The 26,367-nt window shown below is 48.3% G+C and overlaps 10 protein-coding genes across 10 annotated transcripts; 4 read left to right on the top strand and 6 right to left on the bottom strand.

Annotated features, from left to right (window-relative positions):
- Positions 1–4,660: 4,660 nt before the first annotated feature.
- L228DRAFT_267390 (hypothetical protein) lies at positions 4,661–7,178 on the top strand (the record flags this gene model as incomplete). The annotated part of the gene is made up of 3 exons (XM_018334983.1): positions 4,661–4,835; positions 4,940–6,519; positions 6,594–7,178. The coding sequence occupies 3 exons, from the start codon at positions 4,661–4,663 to the stop codon at positions 7,176–7,178; spliced, it is 2,340 nt and encodes a 779-aa protein (XP_018188939.1).
- Positions 7,179–9,486: 2,308 nt separating this feature from the next.
- Positions 9,487–10,430, bottom strand: L228DRAFT_237959 (hypothetical protein; the record flags this gene model as incomplete). The annotated part of the gene is made up of 4 exons (XM_018330988.1): positions 9,487–9,551; positions 9,628–9,678; positions 9,791–9,843; positions 9,958–10,430. 4 exons carry the CDS (start codon positions 10,428–10,430, stop codon positions 9,487–9,489), a joined length of 642 nt encoding a protein of 213 aa, XP_018188938.1.
- Positions 10,431–10,573: 143 nt separating this feature from the next.
- L228DRAFT_115131 (hypothetical protein) lies at positions 10,574–11,392 on the top strand. The gene has a single exon (XM_018328937.1). The coding sequence runs from the start codon at positions 10,716–10,718 to the stop codon at positions 11,307–11,309; it is 594 nt and encodes a 197-aa protein (XP_018188937.1). The 5' UTR covers positions 10,574–10,715; the 3' UTR covers positions 11,310–11,392.
- L228DRAFT_115132 (hypothetical protein) lies at positions 11,393–11,837 on the bottom strand. Its single transcript, XM_018328938.1, has one exon. It carries the CDS (start codon positions 11,755–11,757, stop codon positions 11,476–11,478), a length of 282 nt encoding a protein of 93 aa, XP_018188936.1. The 5' UTR covers positions 11,758–11,837; the 3' UTR covers positions 11,393–11,475.
- A 3,306-nt stretch (positions 11,838–15,143) lies between these two features.
- On the bottom strand, positions 15,144–16,236 carry L228DRAFT_276229 (hypothetical protein; the record flags this gene model as incomplete). The annotated part of the gene is made up of 2 exons (XM_018335622.1): positions 15,144–15,637; positions 15,687–16,236. The coding sequence occupies 2 exons, from the start codon at positions 16,234–16,236 to the stop codon at positions 15,405–15,407; spliced, it is 783 nt and encodes a 260-aa protein (XP_018188935.1). The 3' UTR covers positions 15,144–15,404.
- A 1,744-nt stretch (positions 16,237–17,980) lies between these two features.
- Positions 17,981–19,830, bottom strand: L228DRAFT_246143 (malate dehydrogenase). Its single transcript, XM_018332338.1, has 7 exons — positions 19,544–19,830; positions 19,309–19,426; positions 19,201–19,241; positions 19,032–19,140; positions 18,863–18,957; positions 18,235–18,799; positions 17,981–18,169 (listed from the first exon to the last, which is right to left on the bottom strand). The coding sequence occupies exons 1-7, from the start codon at positions 19,607–19,609 to the stop codon at positions 18,141–18,143; spliced, it is 1,023 nt and encodes a 340-aa protein (XP_018188934.1). The 5' UTR covers positions 19,610–19,830; the 3' UTR covers positions 17,981–18,140.
- A 396-nt stretch (positions 19,831–20,226) lies between these two features.
- Positions 20,227–21,717, top strand: L228DRAFT_260215 (NAD(P)-binding protein). Its single transcript, XM_018334237.1, has 2 exons — positions 20,227–20,269; positions 20,357–21,717. The coding sequence occupies exon 2, from the start codon at positions 20,595–20,597 to the stop codon at positions 21,525–21,527; it is 933 nt and encodes a 310-aa protein (XP_018188933.1). The 5' UTR covers positions 20,227–20,269; positions 20,357–20,594; the 3' UTR covers positions 21,528–21,717.
- Positions 21,718–21,786: 69 nt separating this feature from the next.
- On the bottom strand, positions 21,787–22,717 carry L228DRAFT_237955 (transporter bos1; the record flags this gene model as incomplete). The annotated part of the gene is made up of 3 exons (XM_018330987.1): positions 21,787–22,242; positions 22,370–22,648; positions 22,715–22,717. The coding sequence occupies 3 exons, from the start codon at positions 22,715–22,717 to the stop codon at positions 21,787–21,789; spliced, it is 738 nt and encodes a 245-aa protein (XP_018188932.1).
- Positions 22,718–23,568: 851 nt separating this feature from the next.
- L228DRAFT_276227 (hypothetical protein) lies at positions 23,569–24,613 on the top strand (the record flags this gene model as incomplete). Its single annotated transcript, XM_018335621.1, has 6 exons — positions 23,569–23,718; positions 23,773–24,136; positions 24,279–24,282; positions 24,362–24,378; positions 24,508–24,515; positions 24,566–24,613. Coding segments are annotated over 6 exons (591 nt in total), but the record flags the coding sequence as incomplete, so codon positions are not given.
- A 269-nt stretch (positions 24,614–24,882) lies between these two features.
- L228DRAFT_246141 (hypothetical protein) lies at positions 24,883–25,864 on the bottom strand. The gene is made up of 5 exons (XM_018332337.1): positions 25,775–25,864; positions 25,634–25,718; positions 25,552–25,553; positions 25,026–25,433; positions 24,883–24,968 (listed from the first exon to the last, which is right to left on the bottom strand). The coding sequence occupies exons 2-5, from the start codon at positions 25,682–25,684 to the stop codon at positions 24,938–24,940; spliced, it is 492 nt and encodes a 163-aa protein (XP_018188930.1). The 5' UTR covers positions 25,685–25,718; positions 25,775–25,864; the 3' UTR covers positions 24,883–24,937.
- Positions 25,865–26,367: the final 503 nt, after the last annotated feature.

The following is a 26,367-nucleotide window of genomic DNA, read 5'->3' as shown; positions in this document are numbered from 1 at the left end:
GGAGATCGCTAGATCTTCAGGCGGAAACTGAGCTGGTCTCAGACATCGTGATTTTTTGAGTAACGTCCTTCTGCTCGTCAACGAGAATTCGACCGTGTCCGATGCCTAGATACTGTATAGGGTATAGTCTTCCCACAGGCTCTTCCTTATGGCTAACTGCAGTGGTCTTGCATTGAAGAAAATTATTCATCAATTGAGCAGCTTACAACTGTGCGGTCAAGCTGTTCTATCAAATATGCTACAGTCTGATGAACTGAGATCAAAAATAGGGGCTGTCCTTTTCCCGAAAAGACCATAGGTTACCAGGACGATCGAAGACCCACCTTTGGTTGGAGGTAGCGCGCCAAATGAAGAAACGATTGCTGACTACTACTTCAGATGTTTTTCAAACAAAGAACTCCAGGATGGGACGAACCACTGGGGAGTCTCAGACAGTGTTCGCGATAGTGCGTCGCAAAGTGAAAGCAGGTCTCACCGTTGATGACTGCCGTAATTGGGCCTCATTCGCAAGTAAGGGATCAGTTCTATCATGCCTGCGGCAGATCACTCTTTCCCAACATGGCAGAAAATTTGCTGAATGAGGATAATCTAGACCACAGACCAACAGTTCCTGCGAACGACATCAGAACGGGAAGGCCGTCGATCTGATGACCGGCCACATACAGAGTGGCTGTTTTGACTGGCCACTAGCTCTGCAAATCCTAAACGTAAAGGAAGCGTTGAGCATGGAGCTAATTTCACCGTACTGAAACCCGAGCGTGCTTTGTAGGCTCGAGATCAAAGGGTAGCAATTCCGCGCATTGGGGATAGTGAGAGGACTTGCCGAAGCCAACAAGGGCAAAAAAGAGGAAGCCCACGCATTCGTTAAGCATATTCCTTTACGGCTCTGTCGCACACCAGTAAATTTTGATATGATTTGCTTGAATTGGGCGATAAGGTAGCCCAACACGATGAGCTAAGCTGGGCTCATGCAATTCCATCCTGCCCAACTGTTGCACAGGCACAGTGAGGGGCTTCTCCTGGGAAATTGATCTGTCGCGAGGTAAGAGCGCGTTCTCGAATCAGCAGATCTTCTAACATGCAAACTTTATCAAATTATGCCTCTCGTATACCGACTGCTCGGAGAGATGCGCGTGCAAACGACACATCCGCGTGGGGGGGCCTTTATTAGTTATACTTGTATTTTAGCTTGCAGCAATCAGCCGCTTGCTGCATCGAGGGCTTACAGTAGTAATGATAATAATAACAAAATGAACGACCCGTGACCTGATATGCAGCGGCTTGTCGAAAGTACTGCAAAGGACAATAACAGCGCTTGATCTGCAAAGCCGAAGTGAACAAACAAAACATGACACAACCGTTCGAGTCTCGACGAGCAAATACGCGGCATTAAGGCATTATTACGGGAAGGGGGAGTTTTAAGAAAAACGAGAGAAGAAACAGGCGAGATTGTATGACGGGTTAACTGGTCGAAAGTGCAAGGCACCAAATTTGCATATGTTATGAACCTATCGGCATCTGGCAGGGTCCTCATTACTGGGACCCCGAAAAGAACAAATGTCCCGGTGGCGTCACGATCCGAGAGGGAAGCGAAAGGCTTTCCCCAGCTCATTTGCTGTCGTCTCCAGAAGTGTTTTGATGGCAAGATGTCACAGCTAACGACTAGGCAGAGAGCTATACTGTTTGTAGGTAGCCAAAACAAAAAGCAAGCAAGCATGCATGCTCTCCTGGACGTGAACACAGCCTCACATTGTCCCTTCTGGGGACAGGATAAGCTGCCGACTAATCCCAACTCGAGAGCGCTCGCAGAAGCAGCAGGCAGGAGACAGAAAGCGCCCGGCGACTGCGAAGACCACGAGCGCGGGGACGCCGCAGTCGAAAGAATAAAAAGTATGTCGGATTCGAATCACTTACCTGATTATTTTTATTTGTCGGGCCCTACTTCTTTTTTTTTTTTGCGATGGCCGCACAGAGAAGTAAGGGCCCAAAACCACTACTCTCCCTATCCGACTTTGGTCGAAATCTGCCGTTCTTGTGGGGAAACTGTCAATTAGCTTCCTCGACAGGTGCCGTGGACCCGGGTCGTGGCAAAGCCGACGTCGACAAACGCAGCTTCCTGGAACCCGAGCAGGCAGTCACTGCCGAAGCCTCGATGGGTAAGATGGGCGAATAGCCGGCCATTCTGGCCTTGGATCATCCATTTATCAATGCATTAATTGCGCGGCCTCCGTTTGCCGTTGAGAAGATATGGTGCCCGAGAGGATCCGACGAATACTGTACATGGTCCGGACACCGTCATCATTTCAACGTGAAGAAGGACGCAAAACTACGCGTGCAGTCAGAGAAACAAACAAATGTTAAGACACAAATTACGCAGCCCTGCAACGGACAGGTGGACTACCCGCGCAAACGCAACATAGGCAGCAAAGGGTATGCATCCTGAACAGAAGTGCACGAGCGGATGCTGAAGATTTGCATGAGCTATGAGTCTCACCTTTACTTTCGTCCTTTGTCCATACTCCGATACTACTGCTGAATTTCGGGAGAGAGGTGACGAAGATGGTTGCGCTCAGTTCAAACTAGAAGCTCAGCATTTAACCAAGTTAAAGTTCGTCTCGACCGGGGGGTCCGAGTGCAAGGGTGCTGGGGATTGCATGCGCGATTTCCTAAATTTAGGGTAGTGCCGGGCTCTCCCAAACAGCGGTTTTACGTCGTGCACCGGGGAGCTCATGACCGGATCAGCAACCATCTTTCATCACTAGATCGGTGGAAAAGCCCCTATGCCTGCTTGCTAGGTGCAAGCTTTGCCCGCTACTTCCGCTCCTTCTCCAGAAAAGTTATTCCTCATGCTCATGCTACAGCTGCTCCTGCCGCCGCCGCCGCGCCGACGGACGGGCCGGGGCTGAGCAGCAGGCAGCCCATTACAGCTTTTTTTGCACCAGTCACATCATGAAGCATCGCCTGCGCATAATGACTGGGCCATGATCGCTTCACAGCGGGCCAAATGGCCTCCTGCTCCAGATTCTACTGTATGCGAATTAAATCCGACCGAGGGTCGGATTACATACATTATGACGATTCAGATATAATCTGAATTTTTTGGGTGCTCTGCCTTTTTCGATCATGTACCATTCCATTTATCCCATAGACTTGACCCACGGGTCTGGTTGATCATTGATTATTATCCCACTCCGAGCTCTCCCTCCATTATTTCATCCTCTCTTTTTCCGGTTATTTTCTCTTTGCGCATAGCCGAACTTGGTTGAAGCCAAAATTGGGCTTGTCCTTTACTTGGATTTCATTTGTTAGTCTACTCATCCCGGTCAGCCTGTGGCCTGGTAAGTTGGCGTTGACGGGTAGATAGAGTGTGGCTGCTTGAACTCGTCCAAGCACCCGTCCACTCCTTGACCACTGCAAGTAGAAGAGCGCAGGGTTGAGGTCTTCTTTTCACTTTACCAGCGTATCGACGCCAAGCCTGATAAACCTGAACTGCCGACCCGGGTATCAAGGTCTCGCATCGGCTTTTCCAGCGTCGATCATAGAGCCCTCGCGGGCCTGTTCCGCCCACGGTCACTGCAAGTCAGTGATGACTGTCCGCAGCATTTAGGGGGCTTTGCTGGAGGTTTGACCATCACTTTCGATTTGCAGTAACTACTTTACCACGTCTTTGGAGCCCTTCAGCTTACTGACCCCAAGGTCAGCAGGAGGTCTGTGGCCCCACCATCTTTGAAGTACCCCTTGCATCCCTTGCGTCGAAGACCCAAAAGTCGTCGTGGTGTACCACTAGAACTATTTGCTTCATCGTCATCATATCATGCGAACCTACGTTAACCCACCAGGCCTCTGTTCTAGGTTCCTTAGGCATTTAGCCCGGATCATCGTGCTCCCCTTCTCGGCGTGTGCTGCAGCGGAGAAGCCACCGTCCCGAATTCTGTTATATCTCTCTTTGTCCCAGGTATGCTAGTTTCCCAGTTCATGCTCATGCATGCAGGCGGCACCATCGCCCTGTGGCCGTGATACTCATTGAGGCGCCAGGCTTTCCAATAGAACTACCCTGGATCGCCGTCGTTTTGGGTGCGTCCGGTTCCCGAGACTCGACCCAATTAGGCTGCGGCAGCTTTACCGTTAGTGGCATTCCTAGGATCTCTGTAGTCCTCTTCAGAGGACCCTGGCTCGTGTTTTTAAGCCTTCGCCAGTTTCGACTATTTGGTCATTCGCAGACTCGGCGGGATATTTTAGGTATATCATTTCATAGCTACCTACATCACTTTTGGATTATTATTATTTTTTTTATTTTACCTCTATTGCTCTTGCGCCGAAACTCTTTGCGTCTTTCGCTGCAAGCAATACGACACTGGATGTAGCCATCGCTGGGCACCATTGTGAGTCTGCTGGGAAAGAATCGTCACGCCCAGGGATCATTCTTCGCAAAATACTTAGCTACCATTTGGTTTCCGGTCATTCAAGCGCATTGCGTTGAGCATCGCGAGTACTCCTGTTCGTCATCATTTTTCCAACCTGGCTCCGTCTCTCGCCCCTCGCCCCTCAGCCGTTCGTCTGTTTATTCTCCTCTGGGAGAAATCGCTATTCTTCCCGTCCCTCCGCTGTTTTCTCCTGAGCTAGGTTTTCTCGACCAGCCTACTGATAGCGGATCATTCGCATGGCGCAGCCGAACGAAGACCCCGGGATCCCTTTAATTCTGGACGAACACAGTGAACTCGCAGAAACTCTACACTACCAAGGTCAGGAAGAAGAGGGCCTATTGGCCAGGGGAGATTTTCCGGCCGCACTTCTGTCAATGTCGAATTACGAGAAGTCCGCACCTCATCTGTACGGTAAGTTACGTTCATCTGACCTACTTTGCAACTGCTACCCTCCCACCAGCCACACCCGGTAGCGCACACGTGAGGCGATCGCTAGGCTAACAGGCTCCCTTCAGAATACAACGCGCCTCGCGCACTTCAGGAGCATGTTTATGCCTCTACTCAGCCTCCCTTTCCTTCTCAGTATGCTGGTCCGCAGGCCGGACTACCACATGGTAGCAACCCAGGACCGTTATCGCTCGTGACTACATCACAATATCATGCCCCAGCTGCTTATGGCGAGCCCTCCCAGTCACTGCTTGACCTATCTGCACGGCCGCTCCCCGAGGTGACCTCTTACAGTCCATCCAAGGGCTCAGCAGGAGCGAAAATTTACGTGTATATTCGAACAGTCTATGATATCACGTCTGAATCGCATTTGTCTTTGTCACTGATGTTTGGTTCCAAGCAATGTGCAGCTATGGTAACGCCGATGGATCAGGCTGATCCTCGCAGTCAGTACGGATTCTACACATTGACCGCTACAGTTCCGCCGCTTTCCTCCACTGGTTGGCTTGAACCGCTGGTTGGTGTCTCCTTGAGGGTCGAGGACGGTTCCAGCCAAGACGTAGGCGTTGTGGAAGTCGGAAATTTTACATATACTGACGGAACTTATCAAGCCGCGTACAACTCGCCTCAAGAGAGTTCGCGGAAGAGAAAAGGCTCTGTTGGTTCAGTGGACGCTGCGCGAACACCGGCCAAGCGATCCTCCGGTCAGCAGCTGCGCAACAAAGTCGGCGACGATTTCGGTAGCTATTCTTATATGCAACCAACTGGATCGCCGTATTCGCCATATCTTCAACCTCCTGTCGCTAGTACCGCCTACTCCTACTCTACCGGCTACGACAGGTCGCTGGGGCCCTCAAACTATCAACCACAAATATCTCCGCGACAATACCAGTATCAGTATGCTTCTGGACCAAATGTAAACCCGACGACCAAAGTAGCTGCACCAAACTCCCCCGCCTGGAGTCCCTACTCGGCTTACAGCGCGTTGAGCCGAAGTCCAAGGCAAATACCCGACTCAAACGCAAGTCGGTTGCAGCGGATCTCGTCTCCTTCAAGCATGGCCAACCCACCTCTGATTCGGACCTCAACCATTCAACATTCTCCTAGCCCTGCGACTACGCCAGCTGGTGTAAGCCAAGGGAGTCAAGCATTCAACCCTTATGCGATTTATCCTCACAAGGCCGTTTTGAAGATTGAAGGCGATCTTGATGCCATGGCCGAGGGATGGAGTCGCACCGAATGGGATGCGAAGAGGCGACTAGTTCAATTTACACGCAAACAAACTGGCTCAACCATTCAGACGTCGTTTCAGCCTGTAACGCTTGAAGATCGAACGCCTAACAGCATCTGCATAAGCTGCATTTGGTGGGAGGAGAAGCAGGAATGCTTTGTTACCAGTGTCGATACCATCTATTTGCTAGAGTCCTTGGTTGCTGTTCGCTTTACTGTGGAGGAGAAGAACAGGATTCGCAGAAACTTGGAAGGGTTCCGGCCACTGACAGTCTCCAAAGCCAAGCCCGACAGCGAAGAATTTTTCAAAGTCATTATGGGATTTCCAAACCCGAAACCAAGGAATATTGAGAAGGATGTAAAGGTCTTTCCATGGAAAATCTTGTCTCATGCCTTGAAGAAAATTATTGGCAAATATGTAAGTCCGCCATCTCCTTTTTCATCTTTTCCCTCCGCAGCCAGAGAACAATCTCTGATTGAGTTTGTACACAGTCGGCAAGCTATTCCTCGACCGCTGGCGCTCTTCTGACTCCTGTGAGCTCTACGGGATATGCTAGCGGGGTGCCGTCCGAGACAGGTACTGAACACCATGCGACAGCATCGCCCCGTTCCACTACTGAGTCGATCACCTCGTCAGTTTACACTACCGGCATGACATCAACTGTACGTTCGCCCAATTTACGAATGGCAGCGGTTGGAGGTCTTCGGTCACCTCCAGGACCATCGGAACTTCGATTGTCTATTCCCACATTAGGGTCAACTCAAGATCCTCAGCATCATCATCACCATCAACCACATCAACCACAACATCATTGGCAGCCACAGCAGCCATCACACGTGCAGCTCACACATCGGCAACCTACATCCGGACTACCGAGTGTCGCGGGCAGCGGCAGGGGTTCCTGGGACTTTGCGACATATATTGACAATAACCATCCCGTGGCAGCTCCTCCAGAAGCCGACACGACTGCTCATGCTGTCAGCTTCCAGCAGCCTGGGAACATTGCCACAGCAGTGGGAGCGTCGTCTTCCGATCTTGGTGGCGGTGAGAGTTATCATCGCGCACCGCGGCCATGAAAAATTCCACACACAAGGGTCGTTTGCTCTTGATTGAGCACAACATCTTACGGATTTGGAAAGGAATGACAGGAAGACGGGGGTAAGGTCATGCGCGACACGCCCCCGCGCTAACTCCTTTTTGGGAAAGGCGCGACATAGCCCTCCACACTACTTTCTCCAGGTATCTCTCTAGCTTTCCTTTTCTGCCCATCAACCCATGGATCGGTGCTTTCGGCTCGTTTTGATGCCCTTGGTTACACGACCCGAGCCCGACAGCAGGCACGACAGCTACACGACAGCTACACAACGCAGTCTCTGACACCACCACTTTATTATTTTCCATTAAACTTTTCGGAGGATACTTTTTACACGGCATCGCTTCCTCATGGCTGACATTACCGGGGGCTCCTTCCTTGATTTTTCTCACTCCCCATATGGTCATTTGCATCTCTGCTTTATCCCTCAGGCCCCCCAATTCCGTTAGATCTTGTGACGATTATATATCTCAAGTATTTTAGTCTCCCATTCTTCCCAGGGTTTTTCTGGTTCTTGGAAATCCTGTATACGGTAACGGGCTACTCTGGTGTTTTGTGTCACGGTCTTTTTGGCTTTCTAATTTCATCCTCTTTGCATTATCGTTTCTGTCGATCTATCGTATCTCAGGGGGTAATACTCCCCTTAGACTTGGCTGAATGGGTCGTTTTTACCCTCGGAGCTTGGCTTGGGCCTATACGGTAGCATAGCGCTCGGCGTTTTTTTGTCATTTGATTCTCATCCCTTTTCCCTTTTCTGTCCTCATTCTTTTTCTCCTTTCCTCTTTATATGCCCTAATGTTTCTTTTATGGCGTGACGTTTGATTTCTCCTCTTTGACTTCTGGGCTTGCGGCCAATTTATCGTTTTATGAACTCGCGACGCGCGGCAAAGCGGCAACCAGCGAGCAGCGAGCTTGATCGATGTCGGTATCTTAATTCGCGATTAGGCTCACAATGTATTGTATTGTATCGTATCGTATTATCGTATCGAAAGGTGTGATATGTGTGTTATTTGTCTCGAAATACAATATTATAGCTATTTTTCTATCTCTTGTCTGTCATTACTATTTCTATTTTTTTCTATTTATCTTATTGATTCTATCCTATTCTATTCTATCTCATTTCATTATATTTTTTTGGTGGGGCCAGGGGGAGGACGCTTTCCCCCTTATTGATTCATGCATCATCATAAGTCTCTTATCTTCTCACACAATGTCTCATGTATGTAATATACCGTATGTATGCAGGTCATTCGCACAATGTACAATACTATTATGCTCATTGTGCAAGCTCATTACCTACCTACCTTATCATTGGCGGTTACTGAAAGTGACGCACAAACAACAACATAAAAGTATTTTTTACTACAGTGCTGCTTATTTATCTTCCTTTGTCTTCTTCTTCTTTTAATCCGAGCATTGCATCAACGGTCTGTTGGTACCACTTCCTCTACTCCTCTCTCTCTCTCTCTCTCTCTCTCTCTCTCTCTCTCTCTCTCTCTGTCAAAACAGCATCATTGTAATATGAAGTCCAGCCTGCTTTTTGGTCTTGTATGCCTTATGTAAAATACGATACGCTTGGCATCAATGAGACCATAAGTCCAACGTCCATTTGTGCATTTGGACGGTGGCTGGTGGCTTGCAGCTCTACTCGTGGTAATTTGCATGTACATGTGTATGTGTATGGCGTAGATTGTGTAGATTGTGTAGATGGTGTAGATGTGGGTTGGCATAGCAATATATAATAACGCCTAGTTGTGCCGCCCTGAGAATATCACATTGATGGATGAAAGTGTCGGTTTCGGGCTTGGTTTCGTACTGTTGGTTGCTCATTTAATACAGCATACAGCATACAGCATACAACATACAACATACGGCCATCACGATCAATACTTTTAACTTTTTTCGGCACTTTGGGCGTGGGCGAAACCTTGGACAACTTCGACAGCTTTTACACCTCGCGGCATCTTGCAACACCTCAAAGCACTTTAAGAAAGCCATCTACTGACAAACACGATGAAAGTGTTGATATGGTGGGCGGGCTTGAGAGTTGAAGGCACATCTTTTTTATTTGCCTACCCAGATGGAATCTATTAAACAAAATGGTATAACACAAGGAACCGCCAGAATGATTTAAAATGGAGCAATGAAGAAAAGGAAAGAAGCAAAAAGCGAAGAAGTAGGTAACCCGCAGCAGATGTCTCCTTGATGACGATGGCTTGATACTAATTTATAACAGGTAGCGTGACAGCTGATAGCGCAATTCGAGCGTGCTAGAGGTCCGAAAGCAACGATTACATCGCAGCTTTTGATGGCGGAGTAGAGGTTGGGTTGCTGATACGTCCTGGCTCACCCAAGTCTGCGTGACCAGGGATATAAAGTAATCAAACCAGCCATCATTGGTGCTTGGTATCAACTCGTTCGAGGCAAGGTACCTCCATCGGCCAGCTCTTGTCTCAAACTTTGAGCGAGGAATAAGTGTCTACCTATGGAAGCGTAGGCATCATGGAGCAGGACCTGATTCAGCTAGTCGTGTTCAAGTGCAAACCCTAACGCCTCTACCATGAAAGTTTGCAACTGTGTTCGAAAACGACTAACTTGGAAGCTCATTCAGAACGTTCCGAATAACTTGGGAAAAGGTGCGTTGGAAGCTAAAGGGATTAAGGCCTTAGGGGGGAATAATGCGTTGCTCATACACCGTTGCGTGCGGATCATTGGGGCGTCACATTTCCATCCACGCCCTCTCACGGGGATTGCGTTCGTACCAGTCGTCTTCGCTGTCTTCTTCGGACTCGTCATGTCGACGGCGCGGAAACTGTGCAAAGGTGGCATACTGCCTCTGCTCAGGTGTGACGGTCTGACTGGCCGGCACTATATCCAAAGGGTGGGTTATCGTCTTTGCCGACTGAAAGCTGCCTGATCGACCGACTATGGCTGGCCCATTGAGAACGCGGCTTCGACGCAGCTTTTTGTTGCTGCCACTGGTGGAGTTGCTATCGGTGCTTGAGCTGTTCATGGAAGCTTCTGTCAATGTTGGTGACACTTCGGCCGGGTGTTTATCCTTGTTTGAAGCTTTTGATGAACTTCTCCCGATGCCGCGAATAAAGTTGACAATCTTCTTGCTACCATTGCTGGAGCTCCGCTGAGATGGAGATTTAGTGACTGTCGAGGCCGTTGAGACAGCGGACTTTTCCACCCCCGGTACTTGGTCCCGAGTCGCACACTGCACGTTGGCCATGACTTTGTTGTTTTCCTATCTAGCGATAGAAGAAGGGCGTCCCGTGGGAAATCGTGTAGGAGATATGAAAGAAGTTGAATTGGGATTATCTTCTTCGGTGAAGATTTCAGTCGTCAACGATTGAAGAAAGGTAATTGAAAGACTGCCAATTTTTGGAAATGTGCAAAAGATGATGACAAACGCTTGTTTAGAAAAGAACAAGTGCAGGACAGTATTGTGAGGCTTTTCAAGTCTAGCAGTCGTTCTCGAGGCAGAAGGCAGTGCGTGTCAGAAACAGGCAGTTGAATGAGGAGAGACAGGCTTCATATCCTTCGGGACCTCATTGATAGTGATCAGGTCAGGCCTGCAGGCCTGCGCGGATGCAGAATGAATACCAAACGGCCGGCAATTTGGAAAGCTCATTGGCGCAGCGTGGCGGATGGGATTGGTAACACGGCATCGACAAGTACCCTCTTGCATCGCAGCCTGTTGGCTGCCTGGCTGCAAATACTCGACCCCCCATCCGGAGGATTTAATCGCCACGCCGCAACGGTCTGCGGTGCTTATCGGAGAACATGGTTCTTTGTGAAGCTTGTTCGCTCTGATGCCCCTGGTCCTGGCCCTTGTTCTGCTCATACTTCTTGTCCCGAGCTTCAGAGCCTGATCTGTGTGGCTTCGTGGCGAAAGCCCAAATGCAGAGCACCATACCTTTCAATTTGCCGATGGAAAGATGCAGCGCCTAGTTCACCTTTCAAAACGAGCGTTGAGACGCAGCAATCAACTTTGTCGCGCCCATCGAACCATTGTACACATGCACATGAGGAATATGCCATGGATTGTGCAGCAAAACACTGCAACCCAAAACGGAGCGAGGACCAAGGTAAACAGCGGCTAGCGTAGACCAGGCTGCATCGCTGATCCTGACCATTTTTGTGCAGCGGCATAATACTCTTTCTCTCGTCATCCAGCTGGGCAGGCAGCATTCGTTGTTGCGGCCGGCAGCGCTTGGCGGTTCACCCCCAGCTCCATAAGACCACTTTCACAATTTGACACAATTCTCCATATCTTATTGGATCCAGCTCAACAAGGAACGGCGGGACCACATGTTCGGAGACTGCGAAAAGAGAGCAGGTTTGCAGGGCTTATTGAGCAGGGGAAGGAGGGGGATTCGGTGAGCAAACACGGCCGAGAAACTGGCCGCCTGGGAGTTGAACTTGTCATCCATCTCTACCACGGTACGAAAGCAGGGATATGGAGCGTCGGGAGCGGGGACGGCAGAGATTGGAGATTGAAACTGGCCTCGTGAAGCGCCCAGTACATGTGCAATTACGTACAGTGCCAATGACATTGTCGGCTATGCCTGCTGCCTTTTCGTTTCCCTTTTCCTTTTCCCATTTATTCCTTGTTCGTTGGCCGCAAAATGGGTCGGCCGAACGGGTTCTCTAAACGTATCCCCGGAGCGAAAGCCGCAATATATATGGTACGTACATGCACCGTGTACGCTATGCTTACTGTGTATAATCGACCCGGATGCGTGCGATTTTATGGCGAAACAAAATATGTGCGATATACACTGAGTGCCTTATACCGCTGCGTTGATTCGTGAGAAGATGCGTCTTTGCCGCATTGCCGCGTCGGTGGCTTGTTTTGGTCCCTGAACCATCTCGGCGCTCTCCCTCCCGTTCGGGGAATAGTTATAGTGAACACAACGGGATATACAGCAACACGTAGTGTATCAGGATCTGCAGGGATCCAGCACTATGAAAACGAAGCATTACAGTGAAAATCATGCTGCTGCAATTTTTACAGTGTGTATTAGATAATTTTATGCAGGCAATTTATTTTCACTGACTGGTCATACCAAAGGGGACTGCCAACGAGCGGTGGGGCCTTTCAAGAAGCGCAGTGCCAAGACAGAAAGAGTGCTGTAGCGACCGAGACACTAAAGCTTAACTGGGGCCCCACGTCAATTGACTTGCTCCAGTTCAACCATCACCACAACTAGTGCAAAGGTGCGTTCTGCAGGATTAAGGCTCATCATCATTCGCTCGACGGACAAGATAGTGGAGACTGGACTGTCTCTCACTCTCGCGCTTCTGCACATCCGCCCTGCATGGTAACGCCTATCCGCCAGTCTTCTTTCTTCGTTTATACGAACCTAGGCAGTCTAGGAATCGTTTTATGGGAAGAATATATTGCTTGTCGGGTCTTGGACGCTACCATCACGCAAAGGGAGACACATATCGGAGCAGCATGTGCTCAATACTTCCCCTGGTCAAGTGAAGCCTGTCCAGGAAAGGAGTCGGGGTCAAGCCGCCTGTCCAGGGCACGACGAAAGGTTATAGTGCGGTAGATGGACCAAAGCGCGCAGTCACGCCGATTAGGCAGGTCAACTGGGTCAAGGACACGCACTCATCTGCCCATGGTTCTGTGGTCACTTGATACTGCCAAATTCCGGTGTGCTGGGCCCTAAACCACAATTCATAAGGACATTGATTGTGGTTCCCACCCTTGAGTCAACAATATACATGGTTTTGTTTCGGTTGATTTTCTGTGCTTTTAATTCGTTCATCCTCCGGGCTCCCCTTCCTGGAACATCGTTGCTCAATTCAACTCCAATCGCAAGATGGAATCTTCCCTCCCCAGGAAATCATTCAGCCACACGACATCTGACCAACCTCTTCTTTCCATCCTCCTTTCTCTCCCGGCCGGGGTTCATGTCGGGCAAAACTTACTCAACTTCTCTTCGGCCCCTTTGAGAGCCATGCCGCGGAGAACAATGTCTTTTGTTCAGTGTCAACTAGGTCCTCTTCGACCAATTTGGACCGCGCTGGGGTATCTCTCAAAACCCTACTACGCCCTTTGTTTCCCCTCATCCTCCGTTCTCGAGATGCGCGATTTCCTATTGCAGAATACTCGTCCCTGTATTCTCGGCTCCACTACATGTATCCTTGATGCTGTTTCCCCCCCCTTCCCTTCCCAATCGCATACTTCTTGAAAACTTTGGCAAAGGCCTCGATCAATCTCTCGATCTCCGATCTGGCCTCGCTTGTTCAGGTATATGTGCCGCCCACAGATGGCGCTCTTCTGGACACAATACCTTGATCACGTCTTCCCTCGTACTCCTCCTCATCCTTCTTATGCCAGGCGTCCAGTGACCTGGCATATCAACATGTGGAGAAGCCCGTTCCAATGACTGTACCCTGTGCCTTACAATATACGCGTGATACTCCCGGAAAGCACGAATTTTACTTCGCTTCAGAGGGAAATTGTTTCCTTTCCCCGCTATGTAACTTGATCTTCGCCGCAAGCCTCGTGGAGAAAAAGAAATACTGAAGAGGGGCACGGCCTGGACAGGGTCAGGACAAACTTTGCCCCTATGCTGGGAGCTGTTGCCTTTTGCTTTGTCTACCACTGACAAGGACCAGTGAGCGTCGGGATCAGCCGTGGCATCTGCAATACGGCCCCACTGAATTGATTGCTGCTTGATTGTGGGAAAGAGAAGCTTGACTCAGTCGAGGTTCGGTGAGAAAGCCGAGGTTCCAGCATGACTCTTGTCATCGAATGAAACATCATCCTCTAATTTATTCTACGGCAATCAATAATCTTTTCTCCTTCCTAGCAAACCATGACACCACCTTTAGAACCTTGGGATCAACATCTCCTACCCAGCCTCTTCACAGCTGTACGTTCTTACGGCGTAATCATTCACTTGAAATGCTATGATAATAGTATCATAAGCTGCTGAGCTAGATAAGGCGCCTATATATTTGTCAATTACGAGAATTGACAATTGAAAATTGGGTCTGCCTTTGAACAAACACCTAGGTAAGCAGACAAGGATCGATCCTTTTACATCCGGCAAATGCAGTCAGTGGTGAGCAACTAATAACGTCGCTTAATTACGACTGCGCTCTGTTCTCTTACCATTTTATTTTATCATTCGGTCAAAATCGTCTTGCCTCAAAGTATATTTGCTATTCATCATTGTGCCTTTCGGCATGTCCGGCATGAAAACATGGACACCCTAAAGAGCATCAAGCAGCAAGTTCCGTATGGGCTGGGTTTAGTTCAGGGACTCTTGTCTGTGCGAGCGGCCTCAAAAGAAACTTAAAACTGACTTACGTTAGCTATAGCGTTCTGCTCTATTACTGATGGTATGATAGCGCCCGCTGATCTACTTGTCTGGTGCTCGTGCTTGTTGCGCTTTTGCTTAGCTCTGCAGCTCCGCTTGGCCTACTCGCTGCGCGGCTGCGGCGTAGCCGGGAGCCAAGGTCACTCCTATGCGGCCACTTTCAATCTAGGAGATCCCTACCTACTTACGTACGTAGATGGCTGCTTGGTTCAGGGTCGATAGACTTTCAGAGAAAGGAGGAGTCAAGTTTAAGTGCTCTTACGTTATTGGTTCCTATTCGCTCAACTGGACGCGTTATGTCGGAGTAGCGGAGCTCAACGCCGAACAGTGCTGCAACATGCAGCATCTTGAGCTTAAAGGCCCAATGGTATGGTCGACAAATCATCTAGTAGGATTCACACCCGCGGTTATCGAGAGCGGCATTTATCTCAAACAAAAATGCAAGCTCTTGTACAGCACAATGCATCGGTCAAAGATCCTCGTCGCGGGGTTGAACGAACCAGGATCTCTGGACTTCTGGGAACGAAACTCTCTGGGAAAACTTTCAGGAAACAATCCTAGCTGACAAGGTGCAGTATAGCATTCACGCACATTGGTCGCTGATTGACGCGATCATGTATCAGAGAACCACATCCAATCAATTTCGAAAGAGCAGGCATATCCCTTTTGCTAAAGCGTGTATTGCGCGGCACAATAGCACTCACTCGACAGCACTGAACAACGCATGAAGCCAAAATCAATATCATTTTCGTACAGATTTTCTTTTATCGCATATTGTTTCAATTCCAATGAGCCATACATTCCCAATGTTCAAAGATCTGCTTCCTATTGTCCAATACAACTTCCGGGTAACTTTTCGATTATTTCTTCTCCAGAAAATTTTCGAGTTCCCTCTTTAGCCAGCGAAAATGAGCCTCTAAATTCTGGAGGTCTTTTGGGTGGCGACCCGGGTCCAGATACGCTTCCAAACTCAACTCATCCATGTAAGGATCAGTGAGAGGTCCCCTGTTCCCGCTCAAGCTCTCAGGAGTACCGCGGCCGCCGGCGCCGTTTGGTCGAGAGGCAGAAGTCGGCGCCGGTCTCTCCGTGGATCCTAATAGAGTCAGTATCTGTTATCATTTCCAGGCAGATATCATTCTCACCGGAGCGGGGTGGTTCCGTGGATCGGTATCTATCTATTTGGCCGTCCAAGGAGCCGACGTTCCCCATGCCGTTGTTACTACGACGGCTGGCCATAGGGAAACTGGTTGTGGACTTGGCTGGTCCCTCTTCATGCTCTCCCAACCGTTGTGACTGAACCTCTGTCACGTTTACTTTCTTCTCTCCTTTCTTCGAAAAGCACGCTTCCTCATACGTCGGCAAAAGATCTATTTCATCTAATTCTTCCAAGAAGTATTCTTCTTCCGCAGCGGCAGATGATGATGATACGTTTGTCCATCTTCCCACATCTGACGCTTGCCGAACCTCAGCGGATTGCGGTCGTTGTGCAATAGCGGAAGCGGCATTTCTTCGCGCGGGTACCAAGGTTGGTCTATTTGTTTGCAATCTTTGGATGTTTAATTCCTCCCATGTTGGCAGCATCTCAAGATCATCCGCTAATAAACGTTCATCTTCGTCTTGGTCAGCCGGTGGAGTCTGCCTGAATAATCTCGACATTCCACATCCTTTCTTGTTTATCTTGGAGTACGACATTGGCACAATATGCTCTCCGGAACCTTTGATCTAAATTGTATCCTTGAAGCCGCTTTAGCCACAAAAACCCACTAAAATTGTTCACTTTTTTAAATACTCTCTGATAAAAAAGTAAGAGAAAGGGATGGACGGGAGCAGGTTGTCATATTTATAGTTGTAAGTCTCTCAATATGCGGCTTTGCGTCCACAACGTGGCATCACGAAGGCAAAAGGCGTTTTCTACTCCTCTTCTGTCCCATTCCGCCATTATTCTGGATGAAGATATACACATCCGGTCTGGTAAGCCTCGTCTTCATTGGAGATATAATCTACTAGACCTTTTTCCAACAGAACTTCCAAACCGCCAAAATACGTGGTGAGTGCAAAGTCTTTTACACATCATACTGACTGGCTTTTTGGTATGTCATGTGGTCTCAACACCACGCTGAATTGGGCAACTCTGTCTTTTTTCCTTTTCCCTTTTCTTTTCCCTTTTCTTTCCCTGTTATTACACGATTTTCTTCCTCTCTAAACCATTTCATTTAATGCTCATCAAAGTCTGGTCCCCTTCGACGCAGTTTCAAGCTAGACCGCATTTGACCAAAACAAGATTATTGGCAATCTGGCAACAGACAAATTCAGTATACGGAAGGAGCACAGGCGAAACGCCAAATCGGGCAAGCCGCGAAACATCTGATTTTTTCAACTCTCAACGGCAGGTACGATAGACTGAACCCCATTTTACCCCATTGGAAAGGCACCTCTCTCTTGACGCCAACCTTTTTTCTTTTCTCCCTTCCTTTTCCCCTTTCTTTTTTTTTTTTCTCTCTGTTTTTGGTATATGTGTGCACATGTGCATGCCGTGAAGAGTACCTACCAAATCTGGCTTTACCAGCTAGTCCCAGACGACCAGACGACCAGCGATACTAACTTTCCCACCGCTATGATCACCGGAGTGACATATTTGGTCTTTTGTCTTTATTTTAAATTTTATTTTATTTATTTATTTAATTTTATTTTTTCTTTCTCTCTTCTCGTAGTTCCGGAATTCTCATAATTAAATGTACAACTATTCTTTCTCACGAACATGTTCAAACATAAGTGTATGCACTCAATTCTTAAAAGCACCGTGTTGGGTCATGCCTTCCCTCCTCTCTTCCTCGCCTCTGGTCCTCTGGTCCTCTGGTCCTCTGGTCTTCTGGTCGTCTATTCCTGACGTACACAAATGAGCAGCTGTAAGTACCTTGCTCAGAGCAATAGCCCTGACGGCGGCATATCGGCATATGTAATGCAGATCATATGTGCTGTATATCCCCTTTTCCCCTCCCTCCTCCCAAAAAAAGAAATGAAAATGAAAATAAAAATAAAAATAATAAAAGAAAAAGGGGGGGGGGGGGGGGGAGTTCTATCTAATGACGTAGAGCCAGAGATTGCCCGACAGAAACAGAACGGAATCAAGAACAGAACGGATCAGAATAGACAGGATCCATGATCCATGATCCATGAGGCAAAAGTCATGGCGGGAGTCAACTGCCTTGGTTGAAGACGAGTCATGGGATTGACGCATTCAATTGATGCTGATGTTGGTACTGGTATGATGTGTGACCTCTTGGGCGTCGAGTAAAGTTTTTATTTATACAATATTGGGGGACAACCGGATAAAGAGCGGTCATATTACGCTAATACGTGGGCATGCTGCATGACGCGCATTGAGAATTCAGGGAGAAAGACAAGTCATTGGAGTGCTTTAAATGGTAAAATTCATCTCCAGGTCACTCGCATCCACGTGTTTTGTGATCACGACATGACGATGCTCTTCACAATCAAGTTTACACGTTACTAGATAGACTTATGATCATCACATTGCTCTAAGGTCAATTTACTTATATTCCTATCCTCTCCGTCTGCTCCAGAGGGGTATACATTTAAGGGTTCTGCTTGACGAAGTCGACACCTAAAGGGGGAAAAAAGAATTAGTACACAAGAAGACAGATTGATAGGAGATAGAACTCTGCTTACCCTTCTGGATGTTCTTCTTCAAGTCGACCAAGCAGGTGTCAATGAGCTTCTGCTCGTGCTCAGTGACCTTGCCGACGGGGTAGATCTTCTCAACACCGTTGGGGCCGAGCTCAACGTTGGAGGCGAAGTAGTCCACACCCTGGTCCTTGTACAGAGGGCTATCAACAAAGGTGGGCTCAATGACACCCTTGACACCCTGGGAAGCCTTCAGCAAGCTCTCGGCGAAACGGGCACCAGCCATGGCCATGGAGAGGGTGGCGGATCCAGCGCCATCCTTGGCCTTGACGACCTCGTCACCACCGAATTGCACGCGCTTGACGTAGTCCTCGTAGGTCTGACCAGAGAGGTCGGCACCATTCGACTGGGAGAGAAGAGGGACAATGGTGACACCAGAGTGGCCACCGACGACGGGAACGTTCTCGTTGGCGGGGTCGGTGTTCTTGACCTGGGAGAGGAAACGGGAAGCACGGACAACGTCAAGGGTGGTGACACCGAAGAGTCTGCGGGGGTTGTAGACACCGGCGGCCTTGAAAACCTCGGCGGTGATGGGAACAGTCGAGTTCACCTATAAATGGAGCGTTAACGGGATGGCGGTCCAGTTGGATTTTCTGAACAACCGGCGACCTACGGGGTTGGAAATGATGAGGATGTTGGCATCAGGGGAAGCCTCAGCGGCAGCCTTGGCCAAGTCGCGGACAATCGAGGCGTTGGTGTTGAAAAGGTCTGGAATTATGATTAACGCCTGGGTACGTTCTCCGAAGCGGCTGTGGCGCTGGGAGTGGATGAGGGTGTCAAACCATCACGAGTCATGCCAGGCTTGCGGGGGACACCGGCAGGAATGAGGACAAGCTCAGAGCCCTTGAGAGCCTCTCTCAGGCCCGAGGGGGTGGGGTCATAGCCGGAAACCTGGACCAAATCAGCCTTGTTTGTTCCCTTGTCCAGGAGCGATTTGGCGCTGTCTCATACCGTGCTCTTGGTGTTGACGTGGCTGATATCAGCAGCGACACCTGAAGGATATCCAAAATGAGAATCGCAATCATTCAATCAATTGGAAACAATATATTTTCGTCATACCAGGGCCACCACGGATATCGTAAAGGGCGAGCTGAGTGACACGGGGGTTCAACTTCAGCAGAAGAGAGAGCGGCTGGCCGATACCACCAGCGGCACCGAGAACGGCAACCTTGGAGGCCTATACAACACTTGTCAGCGCATATCTCTTTCATTGGCAGCATGAAGCCGAAGCCAATTGGGCCTCTGGAGGCAAAGAAGGCGTCGGCCAATTGCCGCCGAATTGGATTAATCTTACCTGGCGGGCGGAAGCCGAGAAGCCCCGGCGCTGGAAAGTGCCGAACACCTGACGAGGGGCGAACATGATGGCAATTGCAGAGAAAAGACGGGAGTGGAGAGGAGGTGTGATGGGGGAATTAAATGGAATGCAACGCAAGATGCAATGCGATGTGATGAGGTTGATCAGAGATGGGAAGAAAGCTTCAACGTCGGAGGAGAGGAAGGTCTTTCGTCCCAGCAACGGACCAACACTTTCGTACCGAGCTCTTTCCGATACGGGAAACTACGGTCGCCCACAAATGAGAAAAGGAAGCAATACGGGCAATGAGAGAGGACAAACACGACGTCTGTCTGCCGGAGCTCCGACCAAGTCAAACGTACGAGGGTAGTACGTCACCGCTACAAACGGTAGTGGGCCTTTAAGCGAAATTTCCCCCGTCACAGCTTCTCCACACCCCATTCGGTACGTACTCCGGTAGCTTTTCCCTTTTGCATCTGACCATCACTGTGCTTGCATTGGTTGGTTATAATCTCTACCCGCGACTTTAACTGAAAGGGGTTACGTAACTTGAAATCCCGCCCTAGTTAGTTATACTAAGTGCGAAGTAGGCAGGTAATTAATAGATCCTGGGGTCCCTGAATATAAACATGCGGAGTAGTAAGCCCTAGCCACGAAACTGCCAAAGATGCTGCCACAAAATCTCAGTATTCATCAGATGGTTGGGCAGCTCCTCTGATCATGCCAGTATGAGCCCACTTAGATCAAGTACCCTTCTTGCAAACTGACACTGTATTCTGATACCGCGGTACATTGCACTAATATCCCTTGAAGGATTTCAACTGCAGCATCCGCGTCTTCCGGAGCCCGAGCTCTATGACGTTAGTATTTAACTCCGGACTTCAACCTATCTCCGAGAAATATCCTGAATATACCAGACAGAATCCTAATGTCTCTGTAACACATTCTCAAATATATTAAGCACTCTGTCTGAATTGGTCTCTAGACACCTCATTCAACCAAGCAAATTTCCTTGACTTTTGAACTCATTCCCATCACCTTGCTAACCGCCATGCCTGTCGATTATCAGAATGATCTTCTTGTCATCACCTGCGCCAGCGGGCGTCAGGCATCACATGTTCTGCCTTTGGTTGCCGGAAGATGGAAACGCCTTCGTCTAGTGGTCAACTCTGAATCCTCCCAGTCACGGCTGAAGAAGGCTTATCCCGATGCTGAGGTTGTGCGAGCCGATCTAGCTCTCTACACGGAGACGGACAAGATCCTCAATGGCGCTGCCGCTGTGTTTCACGTCGGGCCGCCATTCCATCCGCGAGAGACGGAAATGGGCTATAACATGATTGACAGCGCAACCAAGTATTACAAGGAGGGCACTCTCAAGCATTTCGTGTTTACATCTGTTTTGAACACGCAGATCCGCAAGATGATGAACCATGACTGCAAGCGGTACATTGAAGAGCGCCTGATCGAGTCCGGCATCGATTATACGTTCCTTCAGCCTACCCATTTCATGGATCTGATGCCACTGCCTCTGCTTCTTTCGCAAGAGTCTCCGATTTACACGTGCCATTGGAACCCAGAAACAACTTTTTCCTTTATAGCTTTGCGGGACCTCGCGGAAGCCGTTGTTCGAGTTTTGGACGAACGGGAGAAGCATTTTCTCGCACAATATCCAATCGTCTCGACGGCACCATTGTCGTACACCGAAGTCGGCAAGATCTTGAGCAAAGTCATTGGCAAAGAGGTCAAAATCGCTCGAACGGCATCTTTCGAAGAATCGGTTGAGAGCTTCCTTAAGCTCCTTTTTGGCAATGCCCCAGTTGATTATATTACGCGTGATACTACGGAGAGGATGCTGCTCTACTACAACGAACACCGGTTGGCTGGCAATCCTAATGTCCTGGAATGGCTCATTGGCCGGAAGGCCACGTCCTATGAAGAATGGGCGAAACTAAATGTGCAAGAAATTCAAAAGCAAAAGCAGTAGATTGACTGTAGAAGTGTCCTATCTACGCCAAATAAAGAAAAGAATCGTGCAGGGATATGTGATTATTGGTTGATAATGATTTGATACGCGTTAAGTTGGAACTAGCTAGCTGCTATAATTGCGCATGCAAGAACAGATATAATGAATACAAGAAGATCTTTCCCAAATGCTTTAATCAGTTGGACAATACCCATTCCTAAACACCAAACGCCCCTGTCCAGTCAAGAAAACACCAGCCCCAAGTAGCGAAATATGACATCTACCGTAGCCATTTGAGCACAAAGTAGCAAAAGAGGAAGAAGATGACAACCCCCAGCCAGAAAATCCATTTGTCTTGTTTTGCCCGTCGCTCTACCATCCGGATAGTGTCTCCGCTCAGACCGAGAGTATTCGCTACACTGTACAATTTCCGCTGCGTGCCCTTGAGCATCTCTCTTTGCTGGCCGAGATCGCCAAGGACAGCGCGCCCTCGTTCAAGAAATTCATCCAGCTGCGCATGTGTATTGCTCATGAACGACTGCTCTCGGAACGCATGGTCTTCGCGAGTGGCATACGCAGGTGAGGAGAGACCGTACGGAGAACCGGCGGCATATGGCGACGAGGATGATGGTTGAAATGCAGACGCTTGATGATTTACATTGGCATACGGGTTCTCTGGTGTTGCAGCCTGGTGTGGACGTCGCCCGAGTAATTCCTGGCGATTTATGCTCGTTTGCTACAGATTACATGTCAGTCATTTTCCATCAGCTAGAAAACGGACAATCTCAGGAGACTATCAAGGATTTCGTGCAAGTCTCTTTTCTGTTATGAAAGAGGGGGCATGTGTAAGGTTCCGTGCGTACCATTTCTGTCTTTTCCGCTTTCAGCCGATCAAATTGCGTCCGGTACTCTGCCACCTCCGACCTGAAATTCTTTATTCGCTCTGCGGCCTTTTCTTTCTTTGCCTCGACATGCTCCCCCTGTGCCATGGACGCATAATCATCTACTGTACGGGAAAACGACGTCAGGGATGCGGATATCTGGCCTTGCAATGCCGGGTTGATAGCTTGCGCCTCAGCGAAGGCGTCGAGGTCTCTCCGCACAGCAGAGGACTGTTTGAGCGCGGAGTTAAATAGGGCATTCTATTTGATATCATACACTAGTTAGTAACGTTCGTATCAGCTGTAATATGGAGCATTTCAACGCACCATATCGACAACAAGTGTTGCTTGTCTTAAGGGATAATCTTAGTTCTCCTCCTCTGCACACAGCAGCTGATGGTTATATATCCAACTCAATTGGTTCGTGTGCCGGATACCCAGGAGACTGCTGGAACGGAATATGATTGATTTGGCGGCGTAGTAAGCTCTGTTCTGTCCAGGGAGCTTGACTACACGTGGCTGGTTGCACTGCTAGGCTCACAGTTGCGCTGTTGTAGTTGTTGTGGCTTGTGCCCAACGTTAACTAGTTTCTCGGTAGGGGATCGCAGCTAGGAGTAGGGGACCTCAAGGACGTCAGAGGGGGCCACTCCTCACCGCCTTCGTGTTTTCCGGCCACCGAGAATCAAGTAATACGGGATGCTGATCTCTCTGCAACTTCTGAATTTCTGTGACTGTTTATTTTTTTGCAATGTGTCTTTATTGCTTTTCTTCATTTTTTTTATGATATGAACAAAAAATTGCAACTTGGAAATAATGTAACAATGTTGTTGTATCGTTCACAGTGAGTCTAACAGGAACTCAAATTCAACAATGAGCGGAACATTTTATTTTTTCTTTGTCACCATGGCATTTAAGCTTCAAAATGCAAATCAGCAATAAACAGGTGTTTCTCTTACCATTTCAATACTATCCACCATTGTTTTGTCTTTGTTTCTACTTTGTTGCTACACTTCAAACAAACAGTTCTATATCATCCCCTTTGTGTCTTTGTCTTTATCCTTGTCCTCTTTTGTTCAACACGTCTCCCTGTTTTAATCTCTTTGAACATATCCATACACATACTGCAAATACGTAATGAACAAATCAAACATTTCCATCTATATAAGCTTCATATCTTTCCCCCAGAAATACACCATTCCACACCGGATCATCATCACCATTTTCTCATACATCAACCAAGCTCAAGATACTCCACGTTATTCAACCCATCTTACTCTCTACAACTCACCTTCAGTTTCCAACCCAGACATAGCCAAAATAAACCAAACCAGGTAATCCTCTTCCCAATAGTTATACAAAAAGCTAATAAACCAATCTCTATCAAGATGTGTAAAGGCGAACAACAAGTTTTTGCTAAATGCAACCACCAGCGCGACATTATCATCAAACATCAATGTTCCAAACGTGCCGGCACTGACAACTTCTGCAGGTTCTTCAAAGGAGACTTTAGGGTTGTGAAGATCGACAAGCCGTCCCTGTGCGAGGAGTGCTTTAGGAAAGAAGAGGAAAAGATCTACGAAAAGACTGACAAGTACAAGGGTAAAGTCCAGGCGGTCAAGTCAAAGCCACCCAAGGATTTGAATATCTTTGACATTTGGGGTTATGCGTATGCCAATGACAAGGCCAAGAACCACAATGGCAATCTTGAGAAGTTCTACGATGCTCAGGGCGGACGCTGGACGGGGCCAGGTGAGTTCCAGCTCGATTCGCGCAGGGGCAATGGTGTCTTGCGTGTCCCGCATCAAGGTAAACGATTAATAATGATGGGATCTGCTGACAAGAAAGAAATTACTGCTGCGCTTGAGGAGTAGGGGCTCTTTATAGGAATTAGGAATGTAAGTTTGCCTGTTCCTTTGTCCCGCGTATTTAATAAATGGAGAAAAGACGTCACTCGTCGCTATAAAAAATATATAGTAAGTCATATATAAGAGGTGAGATTTATTTAATTTTTCTTTTTTTGTATTCGGCTTAGTACTATACAAGGTATTTTACTTAATACTAGTGTTTTTTCTTTCCCTATCACAATGCACTTAACTTGAGCATGCATGAATATTCTCTAGGGGGTTTGGTAAGCTTTATGTATTCTTTGAGACGTATCTTCCAACTATTGCAATCTAGGACAATAGCAATGTATCAGAGCAAGAGATGAGCAAGACGAGAGAATGAGCTCGCTATTGCAGATGTATCGAGAATAGAATAGCCTACGCTTTGTTCCAGTATACACTTCACGTCTTTGCGAAAAAGGTCTAATGGATAGAACAAGAAAATGGTATCATTGTTTCTCAAAAATACACCGGATGCTGAAATAAAACAAAGGAGATTGGAGAGTATTATGCCGTTCAGAGTGAAGAGACCAAAAGCAAGAGCACACAAGAAGAAAAAGCGTGCAAGAGTCAGAGCGCTTTGACGCTCACAAAAATAACCCAATTTAAGATGCCTCCGAGAGTCAATACCCCACTGCACCCACACAGTCCATCCTAGCCCTCAAATTTATTTCGTGGGGTACTTTCTGAAGAGATACCTGCAAGGACTGTGAGCAAGAGCGTAAAGATGTTTGATAAGCGGAATAAAAACTTACTTGCTAAGGTAGTAGTCGCCTGCAGCGAAGAGGCCAACGATGCCAGCCCAAGCACCGACAACCTTCCACGAAAGCTCTCCAGCAATGTATTTCCGGTATGCGCCCCAACCGAGCACGCTTCCCAAACCAACAACTGCGACTGCGTTGCCGAGGACGACGGGGTTGTCGACGTTTTCCTTGATCTTCTTACCACCCTTGTGGGCCTTGGCTTTGGCAGCAGCCTTCTTGCGCTCCTCCTCACGCTGCTTATCCTCCTCTTCGTGCTCAATGCGCAGGGCCTGGGTATCGGTCTTCACCGACTGCGATTCATAGTCCGAAGGCACACTCGAGACGTGCGGGCTGTCGACGTCGATCAAAGAGCTCACGCTGCCCTCATCGTGCACAACCTGCGGAGGAGCGGGAGCGCGTCTGAAACGATGTCAGCTTTTCACATGCCAAAAAAAGAATCTGCGCATCAATCCACTCCGGGCATCAACAAGAGAGTGCCCGCAGCTGGAAGGGACGCAGTATGTCCAAGGTAACTTACGCCTGGGATATCTTATTAGCTTATGACCCTTATAAGTCTCACAAGGATAATGGAGATATCCTCCAGATCTAGAGCAACGTACCTCTTCGGGGGACTGCTTGGGTCCACGAGCAGCAGCTTCGGCGTAAGACATCTTTTGAAGTTGGGCTGAAGACGAGGGGAAATAGCTAAGTGGCTTTAGTAATGCGTTCTAATCAAACGGGAATTAAATTATGAGACTCACCTCAGCTAAGGGCTTGAAATTGGCAATAAGATGGGATGGGAGGTCGATGGGATGGAAGAAGTCAAAGATCACGGGCGCAGTGGCTTTGGTATATGTCTTGGGAGAAACTGGGCAAATTGCCCGAGGTTGGAGCTACGGCAACCTAGACGGCTAGGATTCCCCGTTTTTGCGCGAAACCAGGTACGTCATACCAAAGAGCTGTTACCGCTAAAGTGGGGGCCCATGACGATCGTCGCTGTCAGGGCAACTTTCGGCCATGGGAATCTCGAAATCATCCCAAATAAATCCATTGAAATTGTCATAAAATTTAAAAATCCGATGGCGATCATTGACTTTGGTGTGTAACGGTATTTTTTGGGCTGCAATATCAACCGGAAAGAGAGAAATCACAAACCTCCCCCTTATCATCCCAGACTCCCTCAAGCTTGCCTGTGATGGACCACTCAATAAAAATGGCCATCTACGATTTACCACTATGCAATGCCCAACACAGGTTTTCTATTGCGTCCATGTTCAAAGCAATTTGACAGATACTATCTTTCTCTCTAAGGCGAATAGTACGCTCTGTTTGGAGATGATTACTGATTCCGTAC

This window comes from Xylona heveae, assembly GCF_001619985.1.
Source record: "Xylona heveae TC161 unplaced genomic scaffold L228scaffold_4, whole genome shotgun sequence".
NCBI classification, from domain to species: Eukaryota; Fungi; Ascomycota; class Xylonomycetes; order Xylonales; family Xylonaceae; genus Xylona; species Xylona heveae.
The sequence above is the reverse complement of the archived record's forward strand: the minus strand, read 5'-3'. Positions and strand labels throughout refer to the sequence as shown.

Bases quoted from the DNA above. Each gene is read 5' to 3' on its own strand.
- L228DRAFT_115131 (XM_018328937.1), top strand. From the start codon at position 10,716: ATGAGGAGAGACAGGCTTCATATCCTTCGGGACCTCATTGATAGTGAT.
- L228DRAFT_246143 (XM_018332338.1), bottom strand. From the start codon at position 19,609: ATGTTCGCCCCTCGTCAGGTGTTCGGCACTTTCCAGCGCCGGGGCTTC. The intron at 19,427-19,543 runs GTAAGATTAATC...AGTGTTGTATAG, and splicing joins TCTCGGCTTCCGCCCGCCAG to GCCTCCAAGGTTGCCGTTCT. The intron at 18,170-18,234 runs GTAAGCAGAGTT...TTCCCCCTTTAG, and splicing joins GAAGAAGAACATCCAGAAGG to GTGTCGACTTCGTCAAGCAG.
- L228DRAFT_260215 (XM_018334237.1), top strand. From the start codon at position 20,595: ATGCCTGTCGATTATCAGAATGATCTTCTTGTCATCACCTGCGCCAGC.
- L228DRAFT_115132 (XM_018328938.1), bottom strand. From the start codon at position 11,757: ATGTCATTGGCACTGTACGTAATTGCACATGTACTGGGCGCTTCACGA.
- L228DRAFT_246141 (XM_018332337.1), bottom strand. From the start codon at position 25,684: ATGTCTTACGCCGAAGCTGCTGCTCGTGGACCCAAGCAGTCCCCCGAA. The intron at 24,969-25,025 runs GTAAGTTTTTAT...CAGTCCTTGCAG, and splicing joins GGCGACTACTACCTTAGCAA to GTATCTCTTCAGAAAGTACC.